The sequence below is a fragment of the Bombus affinis genome, chromosome 9, assembly GCF_024516045.1.
Source record: "Bombus affinis isolate iyBomAffi1 chromosome 9, iyBomAffi1.2, whole genome shotgun sequence".
NCBI classification, from domain to species: domain Eukaryota; kingdom Metazoa; phylum Arthropoda; class Insecta; order Hymenoptera; family Apidae; genus Bombus; species Bombus affinis.
This window is the reverse complement of record NC_066352.1, coordinates 8,610,165-8,636,638: the sequence shown is the minus strand read 5'-3', so window position 1 is coordinate 8,636,638 and position 26,474 is coordinate 8,610,165. Positions and strand designations below refer to the sequence as shown.

The 26,474-nt window shown below is 35.7% G+C and overlaps 1 protein-coding gene across 2 annotated transcripts in view; it reads left to right on the top strand.

Annotated features, from left to right (window-relative positions):
- LOC126920441 (A disintegrin and metalloproteinase with thrombospondin motifs 9) overlaps positions 1–26,474 on the top strand; it is a 174,629-nt gene that overhangs the window by 36,546 nt on the left and 111,609 nt on the right. For both annotated transcript variants that reach the window (XM_050730797.1, XM_050730796.1), the window contains exons 3-5: positions 18,735–18,863; positions 23,782–23,942; positions 25,157–25,282. In XM_050730797.1, the coding sequence (XP_050586754.1) occupies positions 18,735–18,863; positions 23,782–23,942; positions 25,157–25,282 (416 nt within the window). The remainder of the gene's footprint in view (positions 1–18,734; positions 18,864–23,781; positions 23,943–25,156; positions 25,283–26,474) is intronic.

The window sequence follows — 26,474 nt, the reverse complement described above, 5'->3', positions numbered from 1 at the left end:
CAGGCCACTGACTACGAAGTTCTTCTTCACGTCGAAGAAAGACATTGTTTAATAAAGAAAGCCTCTTGATTTACAAGGAAACAAAGAGTACTCTAGTAATCTATACTGACTCGTGCTTGGAGAATAATTTCGAAACATGAAACTATTAATTTATCGAGATGAATAGATTTTTTGTTTGAGAATTTCGAGATCTATTTCAAAATTTCATTTACTTATCGCCATGATGAAATTCAATTATTGGGGTTAACATTATCAAAATGCAGTAATTGCCGTGATAATCTTATTGCTTGTGGATAAGTTCGGTGACATTGCAAAATTTTCTTCGTCAACGCCGTTTCGTCAACAGCTTTCCTATCGACGCTGTTTTCAGCAATATATCCCTATCAGCGTTCAATATTTCAAACTTTAGTATCTTGCGTGAATCGAGGTTAATATTATACTTTGCTTAAGCAATGAAATACTGTTTGCAAAATGATCTTCGATTTCGATCTGATACGAAAGAAAACTCGATATAAAGAATGCAAATAAATTGCAAAACAAACCAAACAAACGATTCTCTTTCTGTCTTTGTACGTCGATAAGAAAAAATCTCACAGATAATGGTTGCAGATTTCTGATACATTAGGTCTTCTGGTGCCTTTATCATTATCTCATGATAGTACTAAATAAATTCTTACATAAATTTCCATTAATCTTTCATCTTCCATTATGTAATAACCAATTTCTTGCGAAATACATGTATTTTTGTTCACTCTCTAACTTGAAGCGTATTTTTAACATTTGAATAACTGAAATACCACTGTATCCCTTCATTTAGAACTCGAAGAAGATCGTGCCACGTTATTACGTATCGACTGTTGTTTATGCGAATGAAGTTTAGTGCCAGCGCGATTATTTCGAGGAAATTAATTGAAATTTTGACGGATATACCGATATGATATTGCTACGAAGAATTTCTCTTGAGAATAATCGTTAAAATAACGTTATTTCAAATATCTCGTTAATGTTGTGTTATATTCAAGAAAATTAATCAGTATATCGTTGTTTTTCCCAAGCTAACGCATAAATAATACACGAAGACAAGTGAAAGATGCACGAAAATTATATTTTTTATCGTGTCGCGAAAAGTTGTTATAAACCGAGAACAAAAAATACCACTTGCCTATCGTAATATATAAATCTCCGAAATTTTCTAATCGCGAACAAATTTTTATCGAAAAACTCGTTTGAAAATAGAATCAGAACCAAGCGTTTATCATAATATATTTTCTAGAATACGTTATATTTCGTCTTATATCGTCACAGACAAATTCTAAGATATCGCGATGCCGGTAGCTACTTGCATAATTATTGGTAAAATAATATAACAAATAATGATAACCAGCAAACAAAAAATGAATCAGCTCGCACATAATAACAAGTAAATTAACAAAATAGCGACATTCTAAAGAAAACAAACATCTCGTTTAATGACGGCTTTTTAATGCGAAACGTGATTTCCAGCTTCCGACAAACGAAGACTCGATCCGCGACGAAGGAACTCTGTTAATGCCGCGAATGATTTATCGATACAAGATGCTCGGACGCGTGGAAATAGCTGTCGATCCCCCTTCGCTATCTCTTCTGTACCGCCATTCGGTTTGTCATTTCTCCAGCTAAGTATGTCAAAACAATTATGCGTATACCGGAGTTTATCGCGAAACCGGCGACCAACGATGCACGGACGAAGGTAAAGCAACGATTAGGGAGATACGTTAAGTGGAGCATCGGCGTTCTCAAGATCATTCGTCAATGTCGGATCCTTGGTGGACAAAGGGAATAAGAGTCACGGCCTCTTAACGACCAGTGGATCCTTGTTTTCTAATTAGACTCTGCTGGAGAGATTAGAGAACGTTGCGAGAAATACTTGCACGTTGTTTCTCTAGCATTTGGAAGTCTTTCGATGATTTATGGCGCGGACGATTGAATTAGTAATCAGTAACTGTACGTATAGTCTCGTTTTCGTGGGAGGGCTTTGATGGATTAAATCGAACGAAGATCAGGATTTTAGGTAGGACAGATACGATTATGGATTAACGTTGGATTTGGAAAGTAGTTTCGGTTGACATTGGTATTTCGATCAAATTAATCGAGTCACGATAAAATCCTGAAGGGTCTTTTTTTAGGTAAAATTCTTCCTCATTTTGGTTTAAAGGGATTTCCTTGGAAAGAGGAACGTGGGTGGACAAAGCGATAATCTAAGACTGTTATACGATATCGTACACCTAAATTCCTCTGACACGGGAATGCATGGAATTCATAAAAATGTATTCTGCGTTAAAATTCTTCGCCCTCGCAACGTTATCGTAAAATCGCAAAAAATGAATACCAATGAACAGGCAAAAAGTAAGTGGCGGTCTATTAGATCCGATCTTAATCTAAATCAAAATTAGATGCGATATAAATTATCCAATCTATGTGCATTGTAATTATTATTCCAATTACCGGTGCACAGGCCGTTCTTCTTGACTAATTAGACAGATTCTGTCATTAATCGCAATTAAACGATACGTAAACTCGATTTGCGATTATTAGCTGCGAGGACACGGTGACCGGGCTGTCGATAAATCAGTCGTCAGGTCTTTCAGTCTCGTAAATTATACTGATTAAACGACAATCGATTGGTCACAAGCCTGTTGATCGATTCATTTCGTCGCGGTTGAAAGATCCTGTGGATACATGATTGGCGGTCTCCTTTGCGTTCGTGAATTTCTGCACGCGTTCAGCCTTGAAACGATTAGATACGTTCAATAGCTATGAAAAGATTCGCTTTTTTTAATTGTCGTGGGTGAACGAGTGTATCCGAGGCATGAAACGGCGTGATTAAAAACATGTGGTAAGGAACGAGGAGATTCGAAGTTATTAAAAGCTTGCGCGACCGATAATATTAAAAAAAGAAAAAAAAAATTGATTAAAATATGCTCATTTTGCTTTTTGAATAATTCGGCCGAATCTGATCTATTTACGTGTTTCATATATTTGTTCGGTAGTTTATTCGAGGTGGAAAAATGGCTATTGTTGTATAGATTCTAAATATTTACCGTTATGATGCAACGAATCTGTTGGGTTTTGCTGTTCCAGAATGTAGAACTCTAGTATGTTATATAATTCCGAAACTTCAAGGTTTGAAAATCCTGCAATTCTGAGATTTTACAGCTCTACAATTTTAAACATTTTAAAGCGATAGGCATCGAATATCATAATAGATGTCAATATCTGCTGGCACAAAGTGTATACGATTCTTAATGAGACGTAACATACAGTGGAATCTTTTCTCAACAATAGCATCGTAGTATATAAATTACTCAACGCCAGCGTTCGGAACAAAAATACTTGTATAAGCGTCTAGCACGTAAATCAAACTCCACAAATACTCCCCCACCTACAGCTAAAGAAAACAAATCTATACACCATCCTGCAGCTTCCCTTGATTTTTTAAAAACGGGCAACCTTATCCTCGAGCCTATTTCCATGTCCAAAAAGGTACCCTACACGAACTACGGCCAAACGGTTCTTTTAATCAACGATAAATTTCACGTTCGAAGCCCCGAGTCCATAAACCTTCTTCCAAATATACCATCGTATTCTAATACCTTGAGAACTCATCTTCGCTGGTACATGAAACCAATAAAGTCGAGCCACCCAGCTGGAGACATTCCGGTTAGGACCATGAGAGAGAGTTTCGATAGCCCAAATATACGAGTGATCGTAAACATTGAATCCACAACACGTGCGTACCATGGCATTTAGCTGATGGAGAATTAGCCGGCAGAGAATGTGATACATCAACTGTGGATTTTTATGCATTCGCGTGGTAGGTGCAATTATGCGCGTAATATGTACGTAATACGCAAGGATATATAGAACGTGTGGAGTACGATGCTCGTAATGATACTTTGTACGCGAATTATTGGGTTGGCAACTAAGTGATAGCTGCTTTTGTCATTACCACCTAATGACAAAATCCGTAATCTCTTAGTTGCCAACCCGATGATTCTCCACTATAGATTTCGTTTTTATAATTATCTTCATAGAAATATAAATTTGTACGTTATTTAATAATTCAATGATATATGAAACGCGTTATGGATGGTGATAGAATGAAGTTTGGTAATTGAGGAGTTAGAATGGCAAATGATGCGAGTATGAAGGAAACAGAGAATCTATGCAGAATATGGTGGAGGAAGTTAATTACACATAACAATGAAAAATTAAATCAGAAAAAATGCAGGAAACGATACTTTTTATGGGAAAAGATATAAATTCAATATTCACGGTTATAAGAGTAGTTTGCTACAATGTGCAAATGGTCAGTGCAATAAAAATTATTTTTACATCCAGGAATTTGTAACCAGTTGTAACTATCAGGTACGCTAACAATTCTATTTGCTAGGATATAATAGAAAAAGATTTGTAGGAAAGAAAAGACACAGTTGTAGGAGAGGATAGGAAAATCCACAGTAGTATAAGACCATTATCAGGACTACTATACGCACAGACTACATTTTGTGGTTCTCTTTGAAATCCTTTGCATCTAACCTGAATAATTCTTTGTGTAACTACTTCTGAATATTCAATTCTTATTTAACTATACGTTCTAACAATATGTTTTTGGCACTTAGAAAAGCAACAAAAGATCTCTGTACCCGAGAAAAAGTTCACTTTCCGGATCAACAAAATTCTCAGGGAAGAGCGTAAATCATCTTTAAATCTAATGAAATTAATTCTACGAATCACAGCAATTATCAGAAATTATTCTGAGAAATAGTACCTTGAAATAAAACAAAGAAAAAGACACGAAACCCGTTACTGTTCTTATCAAGCTGACACGATCCACACGCTACTATTAACTGTTATTAAAAAATTAATACATAATATCGATATTTGTGTAAGTAAAAATGAACTGTAAAATTTGTAACCCTTCGTCTGAAACGTCGTACACGATCAGCTTCTTCACGAACTCCCTAACAGTCGTTAAAGAGCGATAAGTGGACAGGCAAAAAGGATTTTCGTTTGACCTTGGAGTTTGGACGAAAGATGTCGAAGTTGTAAAATGCTGGCAGCTCGTGCGAGAGATATTGCTGGCAGACGTTTAACTTCTGGTGCGTAAACATTTTTGTCAGGCCGCGGATCGCCACCTCGCAGCGGGATATATCCGTCGTTCGCTTGTAATTTATTTCTAAGGTGGCTACGGCGAAAATAGCCGAAGCTGTACGCGCACTCGGTCCACCGTCTATCGGAATCGCGAGATATCGTTCGATGCTCTTGAAGTTTACGCTAATGCGTTCCTCGTAACTCGCCTGTTACTATATTTCACGAAGATGAGAACGAATCGATTGAGAACGCCAGTGGAAACGAAAGAAGGTAGAATTAACTGTTGAGTAGTAGGTACCTGTTAAGATAGCTGTAACTCACTGCGCTCGAATATAGGACTGTTTATGGTTGCAGTTCTGTGTATTTCACACCTGCAGAGTTTTTATGTTCGTTAAGGATGGTTCAACCAATAAAGGGCCAAGCAATATATAATTTATTATTACGTTGTAAGTACTTCAATTTCTTCGAATTTCATGCGATCGTAGAATTTAAATGGAAGGAATATCAATGAAAGATATGTTTCCAATGATAAACGAATTCTTGGAAATATTTTCAGGCTCGCAATGTCTTTTTATTTTTCCATATTTTCTACGTTACTTGGCATTTCAATGTTTCTAAGATCTTTAGAGCTTCTTAGTTTTCTATTATCTCCCAGTTTCCTGATTTTTGCTTTATCTTCTCAAAGTTTGTACATTTTTTGCTCTTTAGATTTTCCATCTTCCTTGGACTATCTCTTCATATTTTTAACGACTCCATCCGCCATAAAAATTTGCTTCAATCATACAACAAACCGTGTCTCATTTATACCATGCAATTTTATATTTATAACTTATAGAATCCGAATCGCACGACGAATGTGTGTTTATTAACTTTCGTCGAAAGAGAACACACGAAAGAGAAGATATTGTTTGACATCCAAACGTTTCATCCGAGAACTCGAGCAGCCAAACTACAATCCCATTGGTAGGAAGAATCCAGAGAATCCGCCGAGAAGATTTACGCCCTGCAGATTTAAACCCATCGCGAGTAACAAAAAGATTGAAGCTCGTTAGAACAGACTGCCAATGCCAATTTCCTCGTGCTGTTGAAATTTTGTTTTACCCGAGAAACGTATTTCAGTCACGCGCAAGTAGGTTGCTGCTATTTAGTCGCATGAAAATTCCACTGTGATTCGGAATTAAAAGCGGAACAGAAGAGCTGGACAACTACACGACCAGCTGCCTGATATTCCAAAACGACCAACTCGTCTGCTCGGTCTATTTTGTCCCCTGCGTAATTTGGCTGGCTGTCTGCTCGCATTATCCTGACCTGGGATAAAAGCGCTAGGTGACATCGGTGTGCCGGAAGCCTGTGTCCGTAGAAAACTGGCTGAATCGCTCGTCTCTCTGGTCTGCGTTCACGCTTTTCGGTGATATAATAAAATATCTCTCGGTATAACCAACCGTACTACTAAATGGAATTCTAGTGAACTCTGTTTACAGAATGATAAAAGGAAAAACAACTATGGCTTTAAGAATTTGGAGTAGTCGACAAAACGTGTAAATAAAAGACACTTTCAGACTCTGTCATTGCCAAATTGCGTACTGTGAGGTAATACAAGAACAAACGATGTTACAGCAAACGAATGCCACGACGAACAGTTTTCTATGAGAAGAACTGTTGCAAAACGTAACTGTTTATAAAGTTAGGATTCTAAGCAACTGTTTCTTGAATTTGTATATGCCTTTCTCTGTTTGTCGAGGCAATTTGAATTTTCACAAGAGGACTATTTTGCATTATATTAAAATTAATAATCGAGATTGCAAATCGCTTTTTATTAAAGAGAAGGTTTAACTGTGCGTGGGGTGTCACGTATGATGGGTGCGTAGAATGCGTAAAAGTTGAATGGATTAATTCGATTAATCAGATCACCTGACTGAAAAAGATTTTACCAAAATACATATACATATTTTAATATGCAAATAGTCACAAGCAGTTCGTCCATAATTTTTCTGTCTATTAATCCCCTAATTATTTTGAGCAATGTACACGAAAAACTTCATCTATTATTTTACATAACGTAATCAATGCAGATTACGATTATTATTATTAATAAAAATGTTCTCCTCGAAGCATCCGCATTTTTAATTTGCATCCCAACAGACAAGCGTCAGACGGATCAGACAACGACTCGATATCACACTCGCGTCGTAAAGCCACGCATCGTCTCGCATCCACAGCGCAGATTCGCAACATCTTGCGCTATATTTCATTTTCGCGTTCGATCTCCGTACGATCACCCCGGCTCTTTGTCCGATCGTTACGAACGACCAGTCCCTGACTTTTATTCCCCGAATAACATCCGCTTGGTCGATGCGTCGGGGAAAACGGCCGAAAGCTCGCCTGATCGCAAAAGACCGAAATGTTTATGCAAGAGTTGGCGAGAGAAGAGAGTCGGGTGCGTGCGAGGGTGCAGCCTCTTACGCTTTGAACAATGTCGTCCAGTTCAACGACACGTGGTGTATTGGCGCCGCTAGTCTGGCGAAACAGACGACACACAGTTTGCAAAACCGCTTCTAGCTCGCCGTTCTTCATTTTCTTTTGCGCGTCGTCGACGTTGAACCACGCTTGGTGATTAGCAAACGTCTCGCGAGACGCTAAGGTTTATTTGAATTTTGTGCGAAGCAGGAAGCAACTATTTGCTGCAACGTGGCCACGGGACTCTTTGCATCTTTCGTGGCTTATGGCATCGGTTTCTAGAATAGGTTCGCATATTCTCCTGAATGGGATATTTTTCTAGGCCAGACGTAGAATGTTGATGATAGACGCGCAGGCTAACAAAGGGAGAATTATTATGGAAAAGAAGCGTGCACGTAGAATATGAAATTTTAGGTTTCACGATAGATCAGGAAGATCTTTCTGTAAAAGGGCTCATATTTTTATCAAAGCGTGTTATTTCTTCGCTCGATTTCTATAACATTTCTGTACTAACCAATATACGAGGTAAGAATATTTTATAGCAAATCTTGTTACAGTACGAAAGTTTATTCAGTTTGGATAAGAAGATATGGATAGAGTTCTTGTAGCTTTCTTATTTGTTTGAGATTATTTGAAATTTCGAATTACCTTAAATATCTTTTAGAGACATTGTATTGTCTTCAAAGTAGCATTTAAGTCGTCTCCGTGGTATAATAAACCTGCAACTCGCCGTTGAAACTTACAATCAATGAGATTGCGATTATTACAAACCGATCTTAGTTATTTAGAACAGCGTTAAATTAATTTACATAAGATCGAATCTTTTGAAATTCTTCAAATTCCTACGAACACTGAAGATTCTTCTACTCGCGCGAAATGTTCCAGACATTCAACGAAGGAATTTTGAAAAGAAGAGATACGAAGTATCGATCAATTGTCACATTTGGTTACGCGTGGTGTTGGGTCAAAGTTTTCGTTGCCCTTCAGATCAGCAAAAATGAAGTCACGTAGATGATTTAACAAATTCACGATTGGTTACGTTCTGAGAAGTTCGTCTTCCTTTTATCGCCAGTTTGTCATACAAAGCATCTATCAGTGTTCAGTGATGAGAATTGCTTGATCTTCCCCATATTCACGTGATCGACAACGCGTGTCGACTGGCTCGTATGATACAACTATGTATCGTCTGTCGCTCACCCCATATCCTGTATCCTGTGTCGGGATATCGGATTATCACGCGGTAAGCGCTTTTTCTTCTGCGGTTCTGCGTTGCCGCCGCCTAGTCCTTTTAGAATCGTTTTCTCATCGTGTGTCCCGCTTCGACTTCGTCGCCTGCCAACTACTCCGTATCTCGTTTCTCATGAAGTTAATGTAGTTTCTTTGCTTTATCTATGAGAAGCTTTTGCTACTGCAACTTGTAAGATTTTAATCCTTCCATTGCTGCAACTGGATTGCCATGACTTTGAATGTTCTCTTCGTTGGAATAAGAAAATGAATTATAAATTAATTTACGAGGCAGACTTCATATGAAAAATTTCTCATTTACTCTCAACAAGATTTTCACACACTTTCGAGTATCCGCTTTATTTTTTTTATTGTTCTTTGGTTTGAATTCCTAAGAGCATCGAAAGCGTAGTTTAAATGTCAGCTGAATTGTAAAATATAGATGGATCTTGAGTTTAATGGGAATTCTTAATTTATACGATTTAGTAACTCCGTAGAATTTGTTAAGTAAAAGTTACTTTTGTATTTCGGGCAACTAAGAAGGAAGAACCGCGAAAACAATAAAAAGTGATGAAATGTATAGCGAAAGAGATATGGAATTAGAAAAATTGCAGCAGAATCTACATATCAGAATTTCTCAGCCGCGTTGAAACGGACAATCGTAAATCTCATATTTACTAGAAGTTGATCAAGTTTTTAAAAAGATCTGGAAAAACGATAAACACAATATCAAAGAATTGTAAGAATTCCAAATTACGAATGATATTCCGGTAATATTAAAATCAATAATTCTCAGAAACATACCTGTAGTTTCTTTTTCTTTTTTGCTGCACACTGATATCCCATAAATCCCTGTCACTCCCGTTCGTGAGTCAAGGATCATGCGGTGTTGAAAGAGGCTTCTGAAATGAAAGCAGCAATAAAAAGGGTTAATTTTTACGAGTCGTTTAAGTGAAACGTGGTTTCACGGATGGTCGTCAAGGTCGTGTGAAAGAAAGGTCGAATGTCTTTAAAGAAAAGTATTTGATTTCTTGGTTGACCGCATATTTCTCGCGGCCGTAACACAGACCCTTCGTTCTTTCACGCGATAAGTTTCTCGATGAAGTGGCTTGCTTCCGGAAAGACTTGCACTTCGACGAAAGCCATTCTCCAATGATTCTTCGAAATTCAATTGGTTATTCTCTAGATTCTAATAATAATTACTTAATAAATACTTTATAACAATCCATATTATCTATATTATTTACGTATGTATATCATCGATTCTCATATTATCGAAATTTTAGTTTAATCCTCGTGGTGAATTTTTTATTTTTATTCAGGAACTTGATGGGTTCAAGCACATAATTTAACGAACCATCGTACAGCGCAGGGAAGATATTTGGAAAATGATTTCAAACTTTTTACAACTTTCCGAAGTTCTAAAATTACAGGAAACTTGACATTACCGCGAAGTACGTAAGGTGCGTTGTTCAAAGACATACAATAGAAAAGAAAATTTTAACAAGGAAAGGAAGATTAATGAAAGGTGTAAAACAAAATTCCAACAGCCATTTTAGAGTATAAATACACCGGAAAGAATATCAACGATGTAGCGAAACGCGAGGAAAGATAAGAAGCGTTAAGGTGGAGCGAATTTTCTACAAATGAAAATTGGGAGGGCGGATTAATAATAAATTCTCTTAAATGTAAGTGGCTTTTCAAATTCTAAAGACGTTGCAAGATTCTGAGAGGCATATTATGTCGGAATTGTATTCGTAAACTGTTCACTGATAATCTATGGTAACGCTTCGCATGACCTAGTCTCTTTAAACGAGATTAGCATTTCCAGCCCTATTAAATTGCCTAGATACAGCTTTATTGATTTGGCTCGAGCAACGAATAATAGAGACATTGTATGGATCAGAGCCAATCACGTCGGCCAGTTTAGCCGTTTTACTATACTATAGAATACGAATAATACGATTAAGTCAAAAACGATATCGCACCTTGTATAATTTCTATATATATATGTGTATATATATATATATATATCGGTGTCTTCTGGAATTGTAACGTGTTCGATTGTCCGCAACATGTTACAATTTTATTTTTCAGCTTCACCTGAAAAATATGTTGTCCGATGCAACGTTTTATAACGCTTTACGTTCCTATTTTAAGTGGTGAAGTTGGAGAAAGAGAAGATAGAAGATCTTGTGAATTCAACCAACATGAAATTGAAAATCATTCGTATCGTTATTATATCATCCGCGACGTGAAATCATCGGATTATAATTGATCAGAACGAATTTCGAGTTAAATTTGAATCGATTTGAATTGTAAATTATGGATGGCAAGGAGTTGATACAATTTGCTCTGAGTTATAATTTGTAATGACTAGAGCGCGGATATTTATGCAAGTTCGTATTTTTACGAATATAATTTAAAAAAGAAAAAAAGAATGGAACTTAGAGAGAAATTTATTTCATCTAATAAACATCCTACTACACTTTGGATATTTTATATATTTTATTATACCTCTTACACGTTCTGTATCTACCATACGTTCTGTACATTTTTGCATCTTCAGATTTCTCACAAACGTATAACTCACATTGAAACGTCAAAGCATTCCAAGAAATTCACTAAACCAAACACTCGCACAATGCACGAGTCTCGTCTAATAATCATAATCGCTGCGCTTGAAACGGAAGCAGGGCTCCCATCCTCTATTAAGCGGAGGTCCACTGTTCGCGTATCTCTGTACCCGGTAGGCGAACAGCATAATCGCTATGGACGCTGTCCTAGGTTCGCCGAATCCCTTTTTCTCGGTTGAATCGTAGCCGTACGTCGTTATGCAATTGTACAATGCGCACGGTGTCTGTGTCGCCCACGCGTCGACATTTAGTAAGCGCGTTTAATCTCCTCGGACGTGACGTAAAGTCCCTTTGTTCCGCGACACGGTCCACGATACTAAGCGAGTGGGACGTCAAAATTTCTCCTCTCATTGTTCGGCTGCAGCCGGCTTTAGGCTGCACGCTTAACGAGCCGCGGTAGCAAAACGTTTGATCATTATCTACGATGAAATTTTTGGAATAGAACCAGGCATATGTGTCGTGTATAATTTCATCGTTCGTTGGAATCGAGTTTACTTGGCCAAGGTTTGCTTCACACAGACAAGACACTTACAATGCCTGGACATCTTTGAGACGTCCAAATTAGGTATAAAAATCAATAACTTTCCGAGTTTTTAGAGGAATCGTAGACGAGTCTCGGGGGAAGGTAAAACAGCCTGCAATCGCGTCGAATAAATCGCAGAAAATTCTTTAGATGCAGATTTGTGAAAAAGAGGAAATTGGTCGAGGAAATGTATAGGTTTCTCTGATAGAGGACGAAAGAAATTTCTGTTCTATGGAAATGGATGAATCGAATGATTTACGTGCAAGAAACTTAGCTAACTCTTTAAATTTCCAAAAATATATGAAAACATTCTCAGATATTTATCGGCATCTTTAATATATCTAAAACTTATACAATTTTAATCCTTCGATAAAAATAGAACGGTGGAATTTCGCTCGAGTCTTCGACGAGCCAGTTTGCATATGAGCATCGTGAAAGGTCAAAATTTCATTATTTTCTCATTGTAGCTGAGCCTTGAAAATCGTAGCAAATATTGTAATAGGTAATAAGTAAACCATATGATCGTCATTGCCATTTTTAGTTCGTACAAACGAGTCTTCCTTATCTACTCGCAAGTACACGAACTACGTTTCATCGTGTCGCGAACAATGCACGAAACAATGTGCCAGACAGTCGTTTACAGTCTATACGTGGAAACGCCGACAAAAATCGTCCAGGTTATCGGCTGACCCGCGATTCCTATTCTGGCCGCGAATCGCGTTAATTAATTGCACGAGTTAAACGATCGAGTATCTCCAGTTGCGACGTATTCGTCGATTGGGTCGCGTATCACAAACGTTTACGAGGATTATCTGCAAGTTTGTCCAAATATTGTTTCGATGAGTTACGTTAGGTCACTACAGTTTATGAGGCATGTGAATGGCATCGTGAAATCGAAGATTTATGGTTTGTGCGATGTTATTGAATTTTTGTGAAATTAGAATATAAGAATTAATAGGAAATAGGATACAATAAAGTACGTATTTAATACGTACGTAAAAATACGTTTTATTTAAATATTACATTTTATTAATTTTACGAATATAATAAATTTTTATAGCGGAGTGTACAAACTGTATTTTTTTTCTTATAAGTAGAATAAAATTATCTTACGGAATGTGGCAGGTCCGTTTGCTATAAGAAAAAATATAAAAATGTTTCTAGGACGTGTTTTTGAATTAACGTAAGTGTTAATTAACTTTTGGATCCTCCTTTTTTGTAAAAACAAACTTCTCTGGTCGAATTAAAATATTTTTAAATAACAAATTCGATATTAATGTATATTAATAAAATGCTAATGTAATAGCCTGTATAAACAACGTGCAATCGACGTGAAATAACAAACTAAATGAATTACTTAATGTTTCATTATGTTTACAATTAACTGGATACATAATAGTAATATTCATCCGTTATATGTAATTTATTTAGGTAGGTAAGAAGGATTTGATTTATGATGGCGATAATGGAAAAAGTACTCTACTAAAAACCTGTTTTAATTTGCATTTCATGAATGAAGTATTACTCTAAGCTACCTACTAAGATTACGAAAATCGTGCTATAGAGTTATCCGTAACTATTGTATAATCAGATACATACGTGTGTACAAGTGTCTTTAAGCCACTCAGGTCATTAACGAGGATTACATTGAACACAGAGGTACTTGATATTAGAAAGCTAGGTCGTTGCTACTGCACTTCTACCTCATTCAGACATTCAGTCCTTCACTGATTTTCTATTTGTAATTGATCTTCCAATATATAGAATTTCTTGTAATTTAACCCAGAAATTAAAATCTACAGAAAGCTGTCAGTTAATGAAATATCAGTGCACGACACGAATATAATAAAATCTTAATTAGACGAATATATTAAATTGTCCCAAAGGTTCCTTTCGTTTTATAAGGAAATGATAGATGCACAAGATTTTTTGTTTTATATTATTTTATTGTATTACGTATGTAATAGAACAAAATGTGTCATACATAATTCAATAAAATAATATCGGACAAAAAATATCGTGCATCTATTATTTCCTTATAAAACGAAAGAAACCTTTTGGGACAATGTGATAGAAAATTTTCAAATGTTTCCGATTATTTCATTCTCAATCTAGTCGATCAGTTTCCAAAATGATACAAATATAAATAATTTTTCATTATTTCAAACGATATAAAGATATCAAAAGATTTAGATTATTTTCAAACTATTTAATCTACAATAATTCAATATTTTGATTAATTCTTAGCAGAGACTAAGTAGAAACTCAGCAGAAATAAATTTTATTTCAGATCAGATAATTTTCAAAGAATTTCAATTACTTCAGCTCGGTCAATTGATCAATTGTTCGATTGGTTTTGTTAAACTGCTACGAACACAAGCGAATTTTATTTCACATCGGATAAACACGAAAGAATCTCGATTATTTCACATTACTCGATGCTCGACAGTCCAATTCAAACACAAACAAATGGTAATTATTTCGAATGAGACAAACTCCAAAGAATCTCGATCATTTCAAATTACTCAATTCTCGGTAATCGAATACCTCGGTAAATTCTTAAACCGCAGCCACACCTAATTAGTCAATAAAATTCCAAAAATTGCTCGATCAATAAAATCTCCTATTTGCATATAAAAAGCTACCGACGATTACCATTGCAAACCGATTTATCGATCTAGAGCTTTCAAGGAAATCTCACAAGCCGATTCCTATTAATCTTTCAACATGAATGAAATATTCCACGATACACTTCCTCTTCGAACAAAAGTGCAGGGAAAATCTGCATCGGTGTTTTTCCAACTTCGAATGCCATCGCTAATCGTTTACTTGCATCGTGTTCAGTCATCGCATTTTGCGCAATTAGATCGCACGACAGTACTTTGAACGTTCTCCATGCGACAGTTCTATGAAAAATTTACAGTACGAGACAAAAGTATCGTAATTGGAATGTACAAATAAGCAGAGAAATATTTCCGAGGTTATTAGTGAGTCAATGAAAACGATCAAGTCCAGTATCTACTGATTTTATAAACAAATGTTTCAAGTCTAATTTATTGTATATCAGATGGCTCATTGCATATATCATCCATATATATGAATGCATTTCTATTCTTGTATATGTTAATAGTTCCTGAGTCATAAAACCATATAATAGTTACTCATAAATGTTTATAATTTTCGGTTTTGTTTCAAACTTTACCCACATAATCACGATACTTGAACATGGTAATAACGCTAATGAAATTTCAAAATCTGTGTACACGTAATTTTATATCATAATAAAGATGTGTAAAAGAATTCGAATATTTTTTCGAAGTATTTCGAATAATAAGAAATATGTGTGAGATTTTGTATATATAGGCAACAAACGTACGAATACTTTTGTCTTTTACTGTACATGATTTCCGCGCCATTTTTCCAATTATCGGCCGGCTAATCAACCTGACGTCTAATCAACGTCATGAAATTTCGTCTTCTCTTCCGTTCAATCGACGTGGTTATCTGAAAGCCAGGAAATCGCTTGTCATTGGAAATCAGCTTAATGAGCTTGCGTAACACAGATCGTTTGTACGTGGATCTGACTGGTTCGCGGAACGGATGAATCGCTGATAGATCGAATGGCAGAATTTTTTACGATCGTTTGTTCCTCCTCTTCGTGTTTAATGAACGTCGAAGGTTGACGTTCAAGAAATTCGTCGAACGGATGAACCTCGCCCTTTTGCGGTTGTCTATGGAATCAGTCGTTCGGTTAGTCATTTAAGGTTGGGATTTTATTATCTACAATATGATTCGCAGACATTTAAACATTTTGTAACACTGATAATTTTAGTTACCATTGGTTCTTTAACAATCGGCAGATGTATTTCAAAATGGTACTTTGTCATCCGAGAAATAATTTCTACATAATTTTACGTATTTAATATTTTCGACGATTAACCGATTTGCTACTATGTCAGCACAGGTAGATAAAATTTTGTCACAATCAGGACTTTGAGCATAATAATTTTTACAATACCTGATCCTACACACAATCCTCGATTTTAACTAATTTCGTAGCTCCAGATTTAGGGAAATTGTCGAGGATACAAAACTGATCAACAACGTTTTTCTGATATCGTTTTGAACATGATGAATCATCGGTAGAATTAAATGGACAGCATATACAAGATTCGTACGGGTCGTTGTTGGCCTCGGACGTATTAATGGAAGATTCAGCTTTGTTTCTTGCGATTTCGTTGCTGCTATTTTAACTTAACAGGAGCGAAGTGTTTGGATACTGAGATCAGTTTCTGTTGATGCAGCGTGACGAGTGCTTTAATCGAGAGCAAAAGTGCACAGTTGACGTGGCGATGGATATTGAGAAGCCTTCATAACGATATTTTTAATGTAATTGTTGGATTCTTCTTGAGAATGCGCGAGTCGAGCAGACGAATGACGTACAACAGAAGTTTATCGACAGTGACGTTGAATCGTGCGATTTTGAATGAGAACATTTTTTCTAATTAATAGTTTTGCACGCTGTTTAATTGTATGCAGCACAACTAATAATAAGTTTGTAAGAAGATTATAATACTTATTTTCTCGTCTATCTATCTGTGGTCGCTTGTATTCGTACGTTCATCTGAGTCATTTGTTCTTCTCGCTGGTAGATCGATAATCAATCATTGACGTTGTAGAATCGATGTTATTATGTTAAAGTAAAAAGCTTCTCAAGTATCGAATATTTGAATAAAATGTTAATATACTGACAGTGACGTATATTTCCTAATATTCGACGTTTCCAATTACTATAACTATAATGTTGTAATTATTAATTCTTTCATCAAAGAAATTCTGAGGCTTTGAGGTAGCACAGTAAATTTTCTTTGAGTTCATTTTAACGTGACTTCTAGAAATCCTTTGTATCGTCTACATTTTTGTTTGATATTTATAGTTGCAAGAAATCTCTCGCTTCAAAATTTAGGATTATGTAACACAAAAAGGATTTGTAAAATTTGAACAAATATTTGTACGTATCCTTTTGCTTTGAATGGTATAAAAGTAATGTATCGTTTCTGAATGACTTCAGGTATTTATCGACTATTTGAAAGGCAAAGAAAAGAGTATTGAGAATTCGCAGCAAAGAAGCGAGTACTCGGATCGATTCCAAAACGCTCGATTGCGGTTTTCTAAACTTGCTGTGCAAAAAAGATACCACGATCAGGATAAATTCGGCGATTCAGCAATGTGTTGCGTTACAAGGGACAGTGGAGTGAACCAATTGGTTCGATATATCGAATGTTTATTTATAGTATTTCGTTTATACATACGCATGACCACTCGAGTCTTTCGAGTGTCGACAAAATGAAGTCAGAAACCGAGTATTTATACTTTGATTATGTACTTAGCAATAAGTATACGAGAAATTTGATCAGACTCGCGTTATTGTTTAAATAGTATTCTGACGCGTTAGGTTTTTATTTAACAGAGAATCGTCTACATCTCCAAAAGATATAAATTTTCACGATCTCAAAAATTAAGGAACATCTATTGAATGACGTTAGCTTATTGATATTCGCAAACTTTTTATCAGAGAAACTTCTACCGAAAGACGTATGAAATGACGCAGGTAGATGCAAATTCAGAATTCAATTCGATAAATATAAACCTACTACTAACGATAGTGTATTAATTTATTGCTAATGACAATAACGAACAAATGTTACAATTTTTGTCGAATGAAGATCCCATGATTTTCGACCATTCAAATATTAAAGAAAGGAAACACTGTCGAATATCCTTCAAAATGGAAACATTTCCTTTTCTTTAACCCTAACGTTAACAAAACTCTATAATATTTGTTAAAATATTCAATGAAGAATAATTATCAAATATCTTAAAAACACAAAATTCCTACATTTTTGACTGTAGTATTATATTAATAACAGATTGTCATCTACTGATGAAAACGACGCAGTGAAATCAAACGTGATTCCGCAACCAGAAATGTTGCTGAACCGAGAATCGAGAAACCTCGTGCATCGTTCGAATGTCGCGCATGTGCGTCTCGATAGTCAAGGCTGATGAGATATCTGGAAATAATTTTGATTTTTCTTCTCGCGAGATGAGGGTCAATTAATCGATTCCAAGTAACCGCATTACGCAATGACCGTTGCTCGTCGTTCGCACGGGCGCCTTCTTTTTTCACGAGCTTATCGCACGAGCGCATGCTGTCTGACAGAAAAAAAAAAAAAAAATACTCTGGCGATTAATTTTAATTTCAACAGCGAAATGCGGGGTCATCGCGCGAATTCCCGTTTAAATTTGTACCGTGATATCTTAATGCTGAATCGGCCTCGATAAGACAACCGCCGATCTATCGCCATGCAGAACGCACAACGTTCGATACGTTTGTTCCTCTGGAATACGATGAATTCTCAGCCAGATATTATAGCTTGTAAAAAAACTGTAATTTCGAAAGTTTGAGTAAGATACGTTAGAATTTAGAAACTAAGCCGTACAGCAGAAACAAAGCTCTGGATGAGGCTTCAAATGTTTGAATAAAAAAATAGCGCGGTGATAGATTTTGAGATTGAGGGATGAAACTTAACAATTAGAAAATTAATCCAAAGTTAGAAAGGTATAATACAAAGTTACAAAGGTATAATTTTAGATTCTACTATATTTGAAATACTTCGTAAGTTTAGAAACGTTAGATCTGAACCGTTGAACGTGATTACCGAGTACTTTGCTTAAAATATTACGTTTGTTTGTTACAGTGATGTCGAAAGTGGAGAAATCATCAAAGAAGCAGAGTGGTTCTAAGAAAATCAAACTGTTTTCTCAGAAACCCGACTTGGAGTACATTCAATTGATGAAAATCAGTGAAAATCAATACGAGGATCCACGTAAGTTCATAAGAACGATTTTTAACTTTTTTTGTTTTTAGAAGATTGCAAATTCAACAATTTCTGTTGAAAAATAATTATACCATGGTAAAAAGTGGAAAATAATATTTTATTACATTTTCACTCGCGATTATAAATTTGGAATTAGTTAAAAATTAGCTTCAAATAATTAGCTAATCTTTCGTCATTATCAGTTATTGAAAATAAATGATATAATTAGCAATATATATATAGTCATTTGAATTATTACGGAATGTAGCAATTGTGAAAATTTCCTTTTTTTTATTCAAATCATCTTTATTTTCTTTATTTTGAATCTTTTCTTATTCCTTTCTCTAACAATGAGAAACATTACCGATGATCGCAATAAATTGTCGAAGCAGGAAGAACAGGAATAGTATGTTTATTGCTAAAGCTGGCAAATAGGACAAATTCGATTAGGATCAATAATTTGCGGAGTATGTTTGTTATCCAAGCTAGCAATAGGATCAGATCGCTTGTTATCCAAAGTATCGATGAAATTAATTTAATTTTCAATACCAGTGTTTAATTATTACCGAAGCTAACGATCTAATTATTTCGTACGTTCGATCACTATAAAACAATAATAATATTCAATTCAACAACATTATACGGTGTATCTCTTATATATTTTTTATGGCAAAAGGATCAGTTTCAAAGTATCACAGTATTCGACATAAATTTATCTTTAGACTCGTTCCAAACTCTACCAACATAATCGCCATAGTCTGGCCTCGTTACACAGTTAATGAAATTTCGAAATGTTCCATATTTCATTTTCAAAATAGTATAATGTTTTCGTAAAAGATCTCCTTGAATATTCGAATATAAACACACACTGGAGGAAGACATTTTCGAGAATTATACAACGGTTGGTTCAACTTGGAGGTTTCCATAGTATCAGTCATCATTGTTTGAAGCCGTAGTTTGAAACCTGTCCGTTTGAAATGCAGGTCAAACGTCGGAATAAATTTCTTCTAAACAGAGATACGATCTAAACCCGGAAGTTTCGGCCCACGAAATTATGTAACGCTTTCCACGGATTGCGTGCAGGACACCGTTACGATGATTGTCAATAAATAAGTAGCATTTACCATTCCGGCATTCGCTCGCACCATTCTTTTCCATTACTCTGACACCGACTAACTGCAAAGTGTCACTTTAACGATGATGGTGCTTAACACGCTACTCGAACCAGTTAGCAGATCGTATTTCTGGGTGAATCAGGAAAATTATAATTGTCCAGTGTCGCTTAAGCTTGCACGATGATGGCGTTAAACGTATTGCTGGAAACGGTGGATCGTATTTCTGGCAAGTTTATGGCACTCGCTGAGAAATGGGTAAGGAGGTACGTTTAACGCGTGCAATGGTGTTTTTAGGTGGCCATTAATCGTATAATACGGGATCTGGAGTAATGGGTATTTAAGTAAGTGAGTTTACTGTTGTTAACCGCACAGTAGAATAGTGTTTAATTGTCTTATGGATAATTGTATAATTGGCTGACTACGTTCTTTGTTTTATTCTTAGAAAATTGTTCGTATCAGAATATGCGATTGATATTTAATTCATCAGAAAACGAACGATCGGAATTTCAATGGAACTTTTACTTCTTCAAATAATTTTGCATCTTGAAATTCTTTTAGCTTTGAATTCTTCGAATCCACCGTCTCGTTTCCAAAGAACCCTGTGTCGTCTAATTGCTACGCGAGATTCCAAACTGCTATACATCCTTGGACACTTGAATTGTTCTATTTCCTTATAAACGATCTCTCTGGCCAAGTATGTTAGCTCTGCTATAAATCATACAATATGAATAATTTGACAATGCTTGAAAATATTATACGTATACGTGGTCTCTAATGTATCAAAATTGCAGGAAATTGTTGGCAATTGGTATTACAAAATTTTGGCACTGTACGAGGGTGTCCTATTTGAATCGACTCTGAGACGAATCTTCAAATTCTGACAAATTTGAAATATTTGTCGTGATAATTACGTATTTACGGAAGGTTTAATAATTCTGTTGGACGATAATTAATGGAATGGATAGATCAACGAGTTCCATTCGATCCTTGGTATATTTTCCGCGTTTTAAGTATTCAAAGAATATTTTCTGATTTTCCCTTTAACGAGGAGTTAGTTTTCAGGAATATTTTACGAACCGTTGATTGCGCAAATTCATATTTTTATAACACAACCAGGACTCAAATAGAAATTCAATTAAAAATTAGAAACGAAGCTTAAATAAAAATTGCTTTCATCTTCTGAATATCGTAACTGGTATTTGATTTTCTACGTTTCGTATATTACGATATGTTACGCACGTTTAAATTTTCCATAAATTCATAAGCATGTACGGTCTGCTCGTTTGGTAGTCCACTACATAGATACACGTAATAATAAGGAAACGTTCATCCTCGTCGAACGATCGTAAGTCACACAGCCGTCTAGATCGGGGTCATTGAGATCGTTGACTGGATCATCGATCCCATCTTCTCTGTACCGAAGGCACGCGAGATGCGCGACAGAGCAGGGCGATTCAAATTAGCGCAATTAGACCGCGATGCGTTTGGCTACGTGTTCCGATGATGGAACGTGCACGCGTGATCCTCGAAGCGTATCGGCGTGTGGCCGTGGCGAACCGTGTACACCACCTTTATCAGGATCACGTTCGCCTCGTTAGGCTCTCGATTGTGCGAGACGAGCCGGCGCATACACGACGATAAAAAACAGACAACGCGAACAGAACCAGATATTTATAAAGAACGCGATCGTTTCGTATCGAACTGCGATCGCGATTCTCGGAAATGCGAATCGAATGCAATACCATTGCAGAGGGTGGTTTTGCCCGTGGCGGCCGCCGATCTCCAAAAGACTCCAAGCTTTTTTGAAACCGTGGAAATTCGGATTATTTCGAATACAGTATAGAATCTCGTTTAAACGAAATTTTATAATATTATATTAATATTAATATTATAGCTGTTTATAATTTCTTTCTTGTCCACATTGTGTGCTATATATGTGCTATGTTAGATGTAAATTTGAAATTTCATTAGCATTGTAAAGAGAAACACTTGTCATCGTAAAGAGAATTTCTAATCCGATAGTGTGACTTTGTTATAATAATTCATCGTGTATTTATTACACAGTTACAGTGCTTGATTTGTTTCTACTTGTTCGTAGAGTTTGCATCATTATGCATTTACAAGCAAATGTTTGGTGAAATCTACTATTATATTAACGTGGATGGTTGTTTAATAACGTAACGAGAATTCATAGATTGTGCATTTATGGAAGAGAAAAACACTATGTTTAATTGGAAAGAAAGTATACGTTTTTATTTTCAACAAACGAACGAAAAATCACTAAAATGCATTACAATTACGCTCTGGATGTTACAGAGTCTATGAAAAATTCAATTCTACAAAAATATAGAGGATCTACGTATATAGAAAATATTTATTCAGAGTATATTTTGTGAAACAAGATTCCTTTTTGTTTTGCAAGTTTCATTCTTTTATCTATATCGATGAAAGCATAATCGCCCACTGTCTAATTATAAAACTGGTTTTAATTATGAAACTGTTTTCGTCATTCTCGCGTCGTTCCATAAATTCCAATGGTTATGGTAACTTCATTCGCTATCTACGCCATAATGTACGCGTGTTAAGTGCGCCTCGCATACTCGAAATACAAGGTACGTGCTAGCTGGTAACTAGTTCATTTGTTGCTGTTAATCGATGACAGTCGCACGAACTTGGCAAAGCGAAGTGACAAGGTGCGTGACAAAATGCGCCTGTCGCATTGAAAACGTTCCTCTATACTGCACAACCGATCGTTTTCCATCGACCACGGTTGGCATGGTTTTCTATCTGATTCCTCAACCCTCTGCAAACTTGTTTCACGGGAAAGGCTACTGTTTCATTAACTGTTTCCCGATCGCGTGACTATTAATTTTCGCCGATTATTTTTTCGCCTTAGGACAAAAATAAATCATCGATGCTATTTCACCTCGTAGCTCGCTTTTTGATACAACACGCAGTCTTTGAATTTAGTATCGTTTCTATCGTTGATACGTGGCTTCTTCTTTTATGGAATATTTATATATAGAAATATATAGAACGAGAGATTTTCTTATTTTAGCGCATTTGTTTATACGCTTGTATATTTGAATCAGGGAATTGGCGACTTTGTGTAAACATCCACAGCGTATTTATAACGCATTCTAGTGAATTTGTAATTGTTTGTTAAAGATAGTAATGTATCCTTTTTTTAAATTAAAAGAACTATCGCTCTTTTCGTTAAATTTTTCGTCATATTTATTTTTACTGTTTTATGTCGTAAGATCGAGAGATAAAAATTCTTTGAGAATGCAGACGCGTTATAAAGCATCATTTTCTCATTAAACATTTTACAATTTACAAGTTACAATAAAGTTATTCAGTTCAGAAACTTCTGCAAGGATATTAACTATTCATCATCCGTAACTCAGTTTATTTAACTAATTCCATTTGTAAATTTTACGAAAGAAATCATTGATCGATATATCTATACAAATTCATATCTCCACGAATAAAATTAAAAACACGAAAGCTAAATAGAAAATTATTTTACCTATTATGTATTTAAACGAATATTGTATTTCGTATATTCACAAATCTTTACATTACGTGCATTCCGTGCATTTTTAACCCTTCAAATTTCCCATAAATGCATAAGAAACCATAATCTAGTTATGGCAAAATATATATATGTATACATATAATATGGCATTATAAAATGAATTATATAACGTCATAGCTTAAAGCTACAGTTATGTTTACAAACGTGTTAACACACGGTTCAACCAAATACAAAAATAGATGTATATATCAAGGGTGTGTTTGTGTCATTACAGCGGACAAATACACAACAGCGAAACGACACCACAGCGGTCATTTCCGACATGCTACAGCCGAAGTATGGGATCCTCACCCTCAGTACGAGTTTACCGCCTTTGGGAGACGGTTTCGTTTACGTTTAGCTCACGACAGCAGTTTCGTGTCACCGAATATTATGGTAAGATAACGTTCTACATATATCCATTTCGATCGATTTACGACACAATTTAACGGGTTAATTTATCGAAACGGCAACACACAGACGGCCAATTCAATTTCTTCGCTACGTGCCGATCTTCAGATATGCTTTTATTGGCCACTAATCCTGTTACGATTATCCGAAAAGTTATCTCGTCGCGCGTGTTATTACTATGCTAATGTAGGCGATATCATCGTCGATGCTTCCGTGCTGAAGCTTGCATAATTTTCCTTCCGTGGAATGTGATGAACGAGGCGTTAAAAGCCGCCTCGAGTGGTAACGTCGATGATGAATTATTTATCGTCAGTATTAGATAACTAATCGATCCTAAATACAAAGTGGTGTACCAAATCATCGAAGAAATTATTCAACGTTGTTACATATTTAACGAGCAGTTGAATTTGCAGAATTCTTCAAGAAAATAAATTTGCATACGGTGTAGAAGAGGTTTTTAAGATTTCAGTCGAGCTCAATTTTTTTCTTGACAGAAAATGTAACGAAGTTAATACTTTTCGAAGATTCGTGGGATAAAATTGTACAGGATGCTTTTCAAATATTCTGACAAATTTTCATAACGTATTTTTATAAACATATTTTATAAACAATTTATCAAAGAATTCTATTGACAATATACAATATTAAAATTTACGTGTATGGATATGTATTCCAATTATCTGCTCAATCGTCGTCGATCGTTAAATCATTAAACCGAGCTTACGGTACTTTTATCACATTTTTCTAAAATAGTTCGTTCTGAAACCATGATCTTTCATCAAAGCATTGATAACTTCTATACGTTTTTATTCTTACCTGTAGAAAACAAGGATTGCTATTTTACACATTTTCTACATTAAACCTCGTTTATCCGTCTTCCAGAAACAGTAAAACGTGAGTTGAAAATTTGCTTATCTGCTTCGAGAAAGCTTTATAAGTTTGTTTATTGTCAAGTGAACGTATATCAACCATAGAAGATTGTACCGCTGAGCCTGGAACAATGTTACGCTTTCCTTGCCTCGTGTATCAAATTTTACTGCTCGTTCTGAATTTTTATGTATTTTCATCGAAAACACAGCCGTGGTTGCAACCTTTTTGTTTCGACATCATTTACAATACCGTGTTACTGCAACGCAATATTCTATCACTTTCGCAATTAAATACATGAAATTATGGTTTCTTTCTTTCTGTTTGCGTAGATTACTCACATGACTGAAAACGCTAGCAGAAGGGAATATCCGGGCCCTGAACTTGGCTGTTTCTACAGCGGAACCGTAGACGGTGACCCATACTCTGCTGTCACCGTTAGTCTTTGCCACGGAATGGTGAGTCAGAGTCGCACTATTATCTTTATAATGATTATCTTAATCTCTCTTTACTTTTTACTTGCTGCAATAAGAATTACATACTTCAAATATTTATTAGATCATCGTGCATCATATGGATGTGATATTTTGTACTTCGGCGATCTAATTTAACCGTTTGAGTCCCACGCAGCGCGATCGCGCCGTAAAGTACCTGTACATTTGAACGCCACGGACGACTGACGGTATTTTACATTTCATCATTATCTTCTCGGTAATTTTTATCGAACAAAACTTGAAATATTTATAAACTAATAGTACGCCTATATAATAATATAGGTGTATTTCAAAAAGTAATAAATATGAAAAGCACTATCGCGCTGTTCGGGATTTTTCGACTTTATTTTTTCAATTATTCCTGGGACTCAAACGGTTAAGAATAGGAAACTATACGATGCAATATATTGAGTATGAGATGAATGAAAAGAAGGTAGGAAAGTAAACAATAAATCGGAATATACGTAATATTTGGAAAAAACTAATTTGAATAATAAGAATAAATTTTACTGTACGTCTTAGAATCTTCATTGAAGCAATCGTAGATCAACAGAATTTCGATATTAAAAAGTATCGTAAAGGCTAGGCAGTCAGAAACACAAATTGTAATACGAATAACAATTGAAAACTGATATTTTTTTCAATTTAGCACTTTCCATAGGAATTTTCTTTTCTGGAAATTTTTAATCGATATATAAATCTCTAAAAAAATTCCTGATTATTTCAGCTATTTAATAGTCGATGTAACGTAAAAGGAATTTTGATACTATATAATATCGTAAATTTCAAGAATAACACGTGCCCTGCTTAAAATATTTTTTACAAAGAAAAATCTACAAGTTTGTATAAAAAAAAAGCTTGCAGTAATCTAAAGCCACCATCAAGGCATCCAAACACCGTACACACCCACCATCTAAAAATACTTTTGCATCCCGGTTAGAAGTCATCGTCCAAGTGACCTCTCTATAGGGACGCAAATTCCTCTTAGAAATCGCGTTAGCAGAAAGAAACGGAGTTGCGAAAATGCCTAGCGCGTTTCACATTAGCCAGCTCGCACAAAGGCGGCTGTTTAAAGCCGTTTCGCGTAAAACAGGTATTTTCGCCTCGCCTTTACCTCGAGTGCTATCGACAGGCTATCGATGTACGCCTTCGAATT